Source organism: Capricornis sumatraensis, chromosome 3, assembly GCF_032405125.1.
Source record: "Capricornis sumatraensis isolate serow.1 chromosome 3, serow.2, whole genome shotgun sequence".
In the NCBI taxonomy this organism is placed as follows: domain Eukaryota; kingdom Metazoa; phylum Chordata; class Mammalia; order Artiodactyla; family Bovidae; genus Capricornis; species Capricornis sumatraensis.
In genome coordinates, this window is record NC_091071.1 from 65,374,062 (window position 1) to 65,386,416 (window position 12,355).

General features: G+C 36.0%; 1 protein-coding gene across 1 annotated transcript in view; it reads left to right on the forward strand.

The window, feature by feature from the left end:
• The window catches only part of LNPK (lunapark, ER junction formation factor), a 93,508-nt gene that overhangs the window by 27,542 nt on the left and 53,611 nt on the right, over positions 1 to 12,355 (forward strand). Inside the window, exon 6 of the mRNA XM_068967968.1 lies at positions 2,844 to 2,884. Within this exon, the coding sequence (XP_068824069.1) occupies positions 2,844 to 2,884 (41 nt within the window). The remainder of the gene's footprint in view (positions 1 to 2,843; positions 2,885 to 12,355) is intronic.

A 12,355-nucleotide genomic window follows, 5' to 3' on the forward strand; every position in this document is an offset into this window, starting at 1 on the left:
ACAGCTCAATTGTAGTTAGTTTACTTGAGGTGTCAGTACTGAACTTGACGTGACTAAAGAATTAGCCTCTGTAAACAGTCTGTGTAGAACATGCTGGGAGAGAATATTTTTAAAGAAGTTGAAAAAGCACTAATGTAATACAACCTGAAGTGGACTCTGCTGAGATTCATTTACAACTGTTGGTGGTAAAAATATGTGTGAAGCAGAAAAAGGCTTAGTGGATTAATTTACAAAGTTCATGAAACTGTGAGGTGTTTAAATTCTGTGGTTATTCACTGTGTTACTCAACAGCAGATATCAATACTTGCAAAGCATATTTGAACCTGTCATGGGTTATTGAACTCGAATAGTCAATGGGAAACTTCATGTGCTCTCACAGACTTAATCATCATCAGTTATGTGATCTTTTATCAGAAATAGAAGTGGGGGGGACTTCCCTGGTAGCCCAGTGGTTAAGAATCTGCCTTGTAATGCAAGGGGTGCAGGTTCAATCCCTAGTTGGGAAACCAAGATCCCATTTGCCACGGAGCAATTAAGCCCATGCACTGCAACTACTAAGCCTGCAAGCCACAGCTAGGGAGTCTGTGTGGCGCAAAAAAGGATCCTGCATGATTCAATGAAGATCCTGCATGCCACAACTAAGACCTGACACAGTTGAATAAATAAATAAAAGAAATAGAAGCAGTTGGATGGATTAGTAATAGTAGTAAAATTTTATTATGATATTTTGAACTCGGCCAGGATCGAAATGTTTCTGAGGCAGACTGCTTTTAATCACTGTGAATGAACTGGGCTTTGGAAATTAGGTCTTGCAGACTTGATAATGGTTCTTAATGAACTCAGCCTAACATTACAAGGTGAAACAGTCCTCATATGTGAAATCTGTAGTGCTATAAAAGTGATTTAGAAAGCAAATAACAATTTAATGACAAAAAGTAATTTTTTAAAAAGTGCTATGAAAAGTTAAGAAGATCTCCATTCCCACACAGATTTGTAGCAGATACATTATATGAGCTCAAACTGCAGTTCCAGCAGTGTTTTTCACACCTCATGCAAGTACAAAGGAAATTTCCATATTTCAAAATCCATTTAACTGAAAGTGATTAATTTGTAGTGACATAATAAAGACAAATATCAAGAGAAGAAATTAAAGAATTTTATAAATGCCTTTCACACAGTGAATATGCTCAATTAAAATCATGTGGTTATCAATTGATTTAAATATTTAGCAGCACCTATCTATGTAAAAAAATTTTCAAAAATAAAATGTGTGAAATCTCATTACAGATAAACTAACAGATTGACTTTTGCAATCAGTTTTGGTGGTAGGGGATACTAATTTTGAATCTCAATTAAGTGAAATGTTATCCCCCCACCTACCTCCTAAAATTTTTCTTTTCATTGGTAGACCTATGTTACGAGCAGTTGACCACAATTATTATTATATTTGAATTTTGTCATTAAAAGTTTTGTGGAAATTCATTTACTCTTTTGCTTTAAAATTACCTACTTAATTTTTCCTTTTGGCTCATAAAGCCATTTACTGTCTGGCGTTTTATAGAAAAAGTTTGCTGATCTTTGCATTAGAGGCTAAATATTTGGCTTGGTCTTATCTAAGTAAAGATGATTGTTCTCTTTAAAGATGTCAGCAGTTTTTTTCTCCTTTCAGTAATAAGTCAGCTATAACATTAAAGACTACTTAATACATTTTGGAAAAAATGTGGTAAAATCATCTTTTCAGAAGTTTATATTTCTTTGAATTTTTATGTAAATAATATTATTTGAATTGATATTTAGATGTTTTCTACTCCAAAACTTCAATGAAGAGATAATTTTGTAAGTAAATTTAATGAAAAATAAAGAACAATTATTTAAATTCTATTTGGTAAAATTTTTTAAAATTAATTTATTTTTTAATTGAAGGATAATTGCTTTATAGAATTTTGTTGTTTTCTGTGAAACCTCAACCTGAATAAGCCATAGCTATACATATATCCCCTCCCTTTTGAACCTCTCTCCCATCTCCCTCCCCATCCCACCCCTCTAGGTTGATACAGAACCCCTGTTTGAGTTTCCTGAGCCATACAGCAAATTCCCATTGGCTATCTATTTTACATATGGTAGTAAAATGTTTAAATCAAGTTTTAAGTCTCTTCTTTCTCTCTGGGATAGTATTCCTATTTATGCTAGTTCAGTATTCCTAGAGAAAAACTAGAAACCTAAAATAAATTTGTAAAGCAGATACTGATGTTCATAAATTATGTAAATTATATCCTTTGAAATAATTGTTTATGTTCTACCAATGCAACCTAACTAAGCACGCAAATCTTGGAAAAGTTTAATTTTTGAAAAGTAATTAGTATCATCTTCCTTTCCAAGTCCCTCCTCAGGTGTAATACTATAGGTTTTCAAAGGTTTTCTTTTTAGTGCTCATTTTCTTGAGATCAAATAGCTTAATAAAATGTTTTTTCCTTATAAATAAAGAGAACATTTTCATTACCAACGTATAAAAAGAGAATTGGTGGGATGTTGAAGGAGAAATTATAAAAAGTAATGTTTCTGAAAATATTTAAAAAAATATATTTTTTTACATTTGAGAAAAGTGTTTTATTCTATGTAAAGTCCATTTTTTCCCAGCTGAACTTGTAGTATATGATACAGACAAACATATAAAATATATGTGGGTAAAGATGAGATAACTTCTGTCTGTACACATCAGTGAGAAATCCTAAAATGAGAACATTTTCTTGCAGTTGCTTAATGTATATCATTTGACATTTTTTTCCTGTATCTTAAGCATCTTAGTATCTGATTTAGTTTTGGTTTTAAATCTTGTTTTCTAGATGAAGCATTGGATGATTTAAAATCCCAGAAGAAAAAAATAGTAAGTTAACTTTTATTTAAGTTAATTTGTATAAAGCTAATGAATTAAGGACTGAATAATTAATGTTTATATGCTGAAAGTAATGACTCTCCAAGGAACACGTATGCTTTTAAATAGCAATTTAATGGTGAAGCTAAATTATGAATATTTTTGCTAGTAAATAATGATTGACAGGAAAAAGCAGTTAGATGGACTTATGAGATTCTCAGAGTCCATATCAGTTGGAAGCTGAGAAGTTAGTAAATGAATCATTTTGAAGCACTAAATGAGGCAGAGGGGTAAAAAGGTGAATATCTAGATTTATTATTAGGGCCAAAAAAGGACCAAACATTATGTCAGTTCTCAGATTTTTTTGACATGATAAGGCTAAGAGAGAGGGGAATCAAGAGGATTGGCTATAAAAGACATTTAACAATGAAAAAAGAAAAATAACCCTAAAGAAAAGGTGGGGGTGGGGAAGAGAATATTTCTTATTTGATTTCTTCCATTGTCTGTCAGCAGTTCTAACTACATGGGCATCTATTGTGGGGCCAGTTAATGCATGCTTCAGATGGGTTGGAAAGACAAGGACCAAGAGAGAGGAAGGACTTCAGATATTTAGAAGTTGATATTTATTAGTTTTACTAAGTGAATTGAACTTGGTGTTTGACTTGAATTTACATATACTTTTTCCACATAATTATTTTTGAAATATAAAAATGATAGTTGAAAGGAGTATCATGTTATATGGAAACTTAATGATATTTAATCATATGCAAAATCAATTTAATGTAATTTAGTCTAACATCCCAGCTGAGCTATTTAAAATTCTAACAGCTGATGCTGTTAAAGTGCTGCATTCAATATGCCAGCAAATTTAGAAAACTCAGCAGAGGCCACAGGATCGGAAAAGATCTGTTTTCATTCCAATCCCGAGAAGGACAGTGCCAAAGAATGTTCAAACTACCATACAGTTGCTCTTATTTCACATGCTAGCAAGATAATGCTCAAAATCCCTCAGGCTAGACTTCAGCAGTATGTGAACTGAGAACTTGCAGTTGTACAAGCTGGATTTAGAAAAGGCAGAAGAACCAATGATCAAATTGGCAGCATCCGTTGGATCATACAGAAAGCAAAAGAATTCTAGGAAAACATCTATTTCTGCTTCATTGTCTCTGCTAAAGCCTTTGACTGTGTGGATCACAACAAACTGTGGAAAATTCTTAAAGAGATAGGAGTACCAGACCACCTTACCTGCCTCCTGAGAAACCTGTATGCAGGTCAAGAAGTGACAGTTAGAACTGACTGGTTCATAATTGGGAAAGGAGTATGACAAGACTATATATTGTCATCCTCCTTATTTAACTTATATGTTGAGTACATCATGTGAAGTGCTGGGCTGGATAAATCAGAAGCTGGAGTCAAGATTGCCAGGAGAAATATCAGCAGCATCAGATATGCAGATGATACCACTCTAATGGCAGAGAAGAACTAAAGACCGTCTTGATGAGGATGAAAGAGGAGAGTAAAAAAGGTGGCTTGAAACTCAGCATTAAAAAAAGTTCAGATCATGGCATCTGGTCCCATCACTTCATGGCAAATAGAAGGGGAGAAAGAGGAAGCAGTAACAAACTTAATTTTCTTGAGCTCGAAAATCACTGCGACTGGTGACTTCAGCCATGAAATTAAAAAATGCTTGCTCCTTGGAAGAAAAGCTGTGACAAACCTAGATAGCCTGTTAAGGAACCAGAGACATCACTTTGCTGACAAAGATCAGTGTAGTCAAAGCTATGGTTTTTCTAGTAGTCACGTACTGATGTGAGAGTTGGACCAAAGAGAAGGCTGAGCACTGAAGAATTGATGCTTTCAAACTGTTGCTGAAGAAGACTCTTTAGAGTCCCTTAAACTGCAAGGAGACCAAACCAGTCAATTCTAAAGGAAATCAACCTTAAATATTCATTGAAAGGCCTGAGGCTGAAGCCGAAGCTCCAATACTTTGGCCGCCTGATGCGAAGAACTGACTCATTGGAAAAGACCCTGCTTGAAGGAAAGATTGAAGGCAAAAGGAGAAGAGAGAGGGTGTCAGAGGAGAAGATGGTTGGATGACATCACCGGCTCAATGGACATGAATTTGAGCAAACTCAGGAAGATAGTGGACCACAGAGGAGCCTGGTGTGCTACTGTAGTCCATGGAGTGGCAAAGAGTCAGACACTACTTAGCGACTGAACAACAACAATGTAATAAGTAACAATTATGGATGAAATTAATAAAAGTTATGAAGGTTAAGGTTGATGTTAAAAATTGTTCTGTGAATTGATAAGAAAAGACACTAGTCAAGGGATTTATGTACCTGAAAAATAAAGAAGCTTTAATTTTGAAAGGATTCTTTAATCTTTTTTGTTTGATGTCTCTCAGTGTTCCGTGAAGTATTTATCAAATGACATTTTTGATGGTCCTAAATTGAGTTGTAAACATATTCCCACTGTATCTTATTATATTTCTGGCATTTTGTGTGTTATGGAACAGCAAAGTTCAAAATGAGGAAATGCCAACGATTCTCAATAATATAGAAGTTGTGATATGATTAGTTTGGTTTGCTGATGTGATGAAGAAGATCTGATAGTGCTGATGAAAGCCAAGCCCTACTTGTACCAAAATGGAGAAATACTGATTAACATAGAAAAGGCAAAGAGGAAGACAAAAGAAAAAAGGAAAAAAGGAAAGTTCCAAGTGATGAGAAGCTGATTCAATGTCAGTGGAATTACATGGCCAGAAAACAGAATCTTAGAGAACATATATGACTGGGGAAGAATTCTCAGTAGAGGAACAGAACGGACTTAGAAAATTCTATGAGAGATCTTAAATAACCCTTGATGGCATCGCAGAATAGAAAATGTGCATCTAGGTCTGCCAGTTGGGGAATTCAGTTCAAAGTTCAGTTGTTTTCTATGTATAAATGGTTTATGAGGCATCAGTATTACAGAATAGTTCAGAATGGCATTTCTCTTGTAGTATGATTAGAGAAAAATAAGTTGGCTGTACTCTAAGGGAACACAGTTTATGTGGAATTAATTGCTGCAGGTTACAGTACTGTTGCTATTGGGAACTAGTCCCTTGTCTTTAATGCCCAAGCCCTCAACAGAGATGCTTTGTTTCAGAAGTACTTTATACTTTGTTTAGAACAATGGGTGTTAAAGGGTGGATTTGTAAGGAGTACAGTGTTAGCTAATGATTGTACTGATAATGAGAGGAGAAAGAAGGGACATTGCTTTTCAGTGAAAACAAAATGTAACCAAATGTTTTACCCTACATTTATAGCTTTAAATATACTGACATGACAAATAACTATTAGTTTAAAACTACCCAACTCTTAACTCTTTCATTAAAAAAATTAATATAAATTGTATTTACTATTTGACATTTTATTGAAGGTGGTTTCCTCAGGGATGCATTTCTTTAATCTGGATAGATCTGTAATGTAATTTGAAATTTATGAAATTGTAATTTGTAACAGTAAACATGAATTCTCAATTGATTAAAAATTACTTAGAAAGGAAAATGAGTAAGAACAGTCTTTTAAAACAATGTTTTAAATCTAAGGACTTAATCTAAGTATTTACTTACTAAAATAAAGCTAGGAATTAATCTTTAGTTACCTAAAAAGTCTCCCAAGTCTAGATGTGAACATTTTGCCACTCACATATTTTGTGGTCTTTTTTTTTTTTAAACTTTTAGTTTAAAAAAATATCACTGTTCAACAGATAATCCATCTGTATCCATGAGCATTCCATTAAAACAGTTCAAAGTCAAAATCCAACAAAACATGAGTCAAAATGACCTCTTTAAGTGGCTTCATGAAAATTCTGTGCTTTTTTTTCTCAGTAGTACAGATATTTCTGTGTGGTAAGTCTTTCCTTGCATTTCTCAGGCAATTTATATTTTTCCAAGTCCTGAGGAGAATTGTTGGAGAAATTGGGAACATGGGAAGAAGTATTATAATTCTCTGAGAATTAAAACTTAACAATCACTACAAGTGTTACTGGTTCAAAAGAATCCACTGCCAATTGAAAGCAGGAGCAAAAACAGCTGACGTGCTGAGCTGTAGGTTAATGTGGACATTTCAGGTAACAGGACAGAAGCACCTAGAAGAGAAGTAGCACAATCGACTTAGTCTTGCTTTTGTGGCCAAGTTATAAGTATGTTATGGGCCTTGTCTCTTATAACAGTGAGTTACTCTTATAAATAAATGTTAGTAAATTTATTTATTATTTTTTAAGGACTCCTTTTGCTTCCAAAGTTTATTTCATGGAATATCACTCACAGTATACTATAGTATACTCTGTACAGAATCCTGTACAAAGTGACATTCCATGAAATAAATTTTGGAAGCAAAAGAAGTCCTTAAATTGACAATTGTAGCATATGATTCTGCGTGGGGCTATTAATCTCACTAGAAGTTTCAAATATATTACCCAATAATATTTGCTGGCATTTTCCAGTGTCTGAATATTCACTATAGGCTACATATCTTTGTAAATACTTTCACAGAAGAAATACAGAGGGAGAAGTTAGTGTTATTGTGAAATATGCCTATGTGAAATCGAAAAATAATTTAAAATCTGAATTATTAAAAAAATATTGATTTCAACAGCAAAACTAAAATCAGGGTAAGCAGACAACATTTTCTGGTTCAAAATTGGGAAAGAAGTTTGTCAAGGCTGTATATTGTCACCCTGCTTTTTCAGCTTATATGCAGAGTACATCATGTGGAATGAGGTTGGATGAAGCTCAACCTGGAATCACGATTGCCAAAAGAAATATCAATAACCTCAGATAGGCAGATGACACCCACCCTAATGGCAGAAAGCAAAGAGGAACTGGAGAGCCTCTTGATGAAGGGGACAGAGGAGAGTGAAAAAACTGGCTTAAAGCTCAACATTCAAAAAATGAAGATCATGGCAACTGGTCTCATTACTTCATGGCAAATAGATCGGGAAACAATGGAAACAGTGAGAGACTACTTTTTTGGGCTCCAAAATCACTGCGGATGGTGACTGCAGCCATGAAATTAAAGGATGCTTGCTCCTTGAAATATAAGCTCTGATATACCTGGAAATGTATTGAAAAGCAGAGACATCAGTTTGCTGACAAAGATGCATATAGTCAAAGGTATGATTTTTCTAGTAGTCATGTATGGATGTGAGAGTTGTACCATAAAGAAGGATGAGTGTGGAAGAATTGACACTTTTGAACTGTGGTGCTAGAGAAGACTCTTTAGAGTTCCTTGGATAGCAAGGAGATCAAATCAGTCAATTCAAAAGGAAATCAACCTGGAATATTCATTGGCAGGACTGATGCTGAAGCTGAAGCTCCAATACTTTGGCCATCTAATGAGAAGAGCCGACTCATTGGAAAGGACCCTGATGCTGGGAAATACTGAAGGCAGGAGGAGAAGGGGATGACAGAGGATGAGATGGTTGGATGGTGTCACTGATTCAGTGGCCATTAGTTTGAGCAAACTCTGGGAGATGATGAAGGACAGAATCCTGGCATGCTGCAGTCCATGGAGTTGCAAAGAGTCGGACATGCCTGAGCGACTGAACAACTGCAGCAAGACATTATTTTACCATTTTAAAAATATGTGTTTAAATGTGCAACGTACCCTAAAGCTGTGAATTGAAGATGCTTTTGGGCACACTCTTAATAATTTGACCAAAGTCAATGCAAAACAGAAGACGTTTTTAGAGAAAATGTTATGTATTTATATTCTGCACTGAGTCTTCCTTACTGTGTGTGTGCTTTCTCTGGTTTCAGTGAGCAGGGGCTGCTCTTTATTGTGTGTGCTCTTCATTGCAGTAGCTTCTCTTGTTGTGTAGCATTAGCTCTTGGGCGTGCAGCCTTCAGTAGCTGTAGTGTGTGGGCTTCTGTGGTTGTGGTGCTTTGGCTTAGTTGCTCTGTAGCATGTGGGATCGTCCCAGACCAGGGATGAAACTGGTGTCCCCTGTGTTGGCAGGAGGATTCTTAACAAATGGAGCACCAGGGAGGTCCAAAATACATTTTTCTCTTTTTAAAAATTTTGTTTTTTAACATATTTTTGGCTGCATTGGGTCTTTGTTGCTATGCGGGCTTTTCTCTAGTCATGGCAAGCGGGGGCCACTCTCTAGTTGCAGCATGCAGGCTTCTCATTGCAGTGGCTTCTCTTGTTGTGGAGCGTGGGCTGTAAGGCATGTGGGCTCAGTAGATGTGGCTCCTGGGCTCTAGAACACAGCCTCAGTAGTTGTAGTACATGCTCCGGGGCATGTGGGATCTTCCCGACTCAGGGATTGAGTCTGTGTCTCCTGCATTGGCAGGTGGATTCTTTACCACTGAGCCACCAGGGAAACCCCAAAAGATGTTTTTCTACATGGGGAGTACTCATTATGAAACAAGGATCAAGAATATTGGATAGGGCAATTAATGCTTTGTGTGTTTTAAAATTTTATTTCAAGAATTATAATTTAAATATTGTAGAATTATTTCTCAAAGAAAAAATGACATTCATTTTGTGTTAGTGTTCCCTTCTTTTAGTGTTCTCTGATGAAATTCTGTATCAGGTAGAAATAACTTTTATATGTTCTCAAAATATATAAGCTTGCCAAAATAATGTTGATTCATAATAAATAAGCAACCATGTGTTTATTTTTCTCTTTTTTATATTGTTTATTTAAATTTTTGGCTGTGCTGGATGTTTGTTCCTGCACAGGCCTTTTTCTAGCTGTAGCAAATGGAGGCTACTCTCTACTTGCAGTACACAGGCTTCTCATTGCTGTGGCTTCTCTTGTTGAGGAGCACAGGCTCGGGCTTTAGTATTTGTGGTACGTGGGCTCAGTAGTTGCAGCTCCTGGCTCTATAGCACAGGTTCAGTTCTTACAGTGCACGGGCTTAGCTACCCCGTGGCATGTGGAAGCTTCCCGGACCAGGGATCAAACCTGTATCTCTTGGATTGGTAGGTGGATTCTTTACCACAGAGTATCAGGGATGGGGAAACAGTTACAGACTATTCTTTTGGGCTCCAAAATCACTGCAGATGGTGACTGCAGCCATGAAATTAAGACGCTTACTCCTTGGAAGAAAAGCTATGACCAACCTAGACAGCATATTAAAAAGCAGAAACATTACTTTGCCAACAAAGGTCAAAGCTATGGTTTTTCCAGTGGTCATGTATGAATGTGAGAGTTGGATGATAAAGAAAGCTGAGCACCAAAGAATTGATGCTTTTGAACTGTGGTGTTGGAGAAGACTCTTTAGAGTCCATTGTACAGCAAGGAGATCCAACCAGTCCATCCTAAAGGAAATCAGTCCTGAATTTCATTGGAAGACTGATGCTGAAGCTGAAATTCCAATACTTTGGCCACCTGATGTGAAGAGCTGACTCATTTGAAAAGACCCTGATGCTTGGAAAGATTGAAGGCAGGAGGAGAAGGGGACAACAGAGGATGAGATGGTTGCATGGCATCACCGACTCAATGGACATGAGTTTGAGTAAACTCCAGGAGTTGGTGATGGACAGAGAGGCCTGGCATGCTGCAATCCACGGGGTTGCAAAGAGTCGAACACGACTGAGTGACTGAACTGAATTGAACCAAGGACTCCCTCTTTATATAAAATAAAAAACTCTGGAACTTTCAATATAATCAATATCACAGAAAAGCAATGCATTCTTTGTTATATCATTTATTATTATTTAAAGTATGTAAAATATTTTGAAGTATACAGAGTAATTTATAATTTTGGGTATTCTGAGAGTTCAGTTTCTCATTCCTGAGTCCTGGTATTAATATGTTGGAAGTTGAAAACATGTTTGAAAGCTTGTTTCAGATCCACTCTGAAAAATTGAGGTGATCTCTGAAGATAGTGTGTTTTGTGTTAGGTGCTATTGTAGACTCTCCCTATATTATTTAAATTGCACGACAGTGTTATGAGAAAATAGTATTATTTTTTCAACTCTACAAAAGGAGAAACTGGGGCTAACAGATTTTCTTAAAGTCTTTCTACAGCTAATTAAGAATTTGAACCTAGATCTTTTCTGATGCTGTGGTTTCAAGTTTGTATTCTTCCCACTGATCAGATGTCTCTCTATATGAAACAGATTATTCGCTTAAAATGTAGTAGGAATAAATGTGTTAATTAAGCTATTACATGAAAAAAGATTTTTGATGCGAAGAGCTGACTCATTGGAAAAGATCCTGATGCTGGGAAAGATTGAGGGCAGGAGGAGAAGGGGACGACAGAGGATGAGATGGTTGGATGGCATCACTGACTCGATGGACACGGGTTTGGGTAGACTCTGGGAGTTAGTGATTGACAGGGAGGCTTGGAGTGCTGCGGTTCATGGGGTTGCAAAGAGTCAGACGTGACTGAGCGACTGAACTGACCTGAAATGCAAAAAAGAATGGATTTGTATTTTTTGCTTTTTAAAATGATTTTAAGATACTTTACATGTACATAGACATAAACATGAATATTTGCTGAATGATGTATTAGGAGTGACAATCGTTTGTTAAAGTGGCATTTTAGTTTTTAGTTTTGAGTATTGTTTTAAAGATCACAGTTGTATCTAATCTTTTTAAACCTAGCTGTAGTCTTACTCTAGAATTGTGCTGTCCAAATCAGCCACTAGACCCATGTAGCTTTTAAAATTTATGTTATTTGGAGTAGGATAAAGAGGCTTCCTAGGTGGTCCTAGTGGTAAAGAACCCACCTGCCAGTGCAGGAGATGCTGGAGATGCAGGTTCTATCCCTGGTGAGGAAGAAGATCCCCTGGAGGAGGAAATGGCAACCCACTCCAGTACTCTTGCTGGAGAATCCCGTGGACAGAGGAGCCTGGCAGGCTGCAGTACATGGGGTCCCAAAGAATTGGACATGACTGAGTGACTGAGTACAAAGTAGAATAAAAGCTACAGATGGGTTCCTTACTTGTACAAGCAATATTTTAAGTGATCATTTATCACATATAGTATTGTAGCTGTGGTATTGTGTACATATAAACCACTTTCATTATTACACATAATTCAGTTGTTATAACAGTGGTCTGGACTATCAAAAATTAATTTGTAGAGGTCAGGGATTGAGTTCTTTGCTATTTCATGTAGATTATGTTCATTTGGGGATAGATCATATCTTGCCTTCTGTCCCCATTCCCAGTTTTTCCCCAACCCTAAAGAAGTAATGTTACAAACATTTTCTTTACATCAGAATTTTAGATGTGCTTGTTTTAAGACTTTATAATAATTTTGAAATTATTAGAAATATGTTTTAGTTTCACTAAACCGAGATTAATAAATCAGTCATCTAAGCACTTTTACTTCTTAAATATTATATTGAGTTTTTAATGAGAAATCTAGTAACTACTATTGTGGCAGCATATTTTAGTTATAGTTTAACTTGGTAAATGTGCTCTGCTTTGCATTTTAAAATAAATGCCCTTTGTAATAATCATGACATTTAATGAA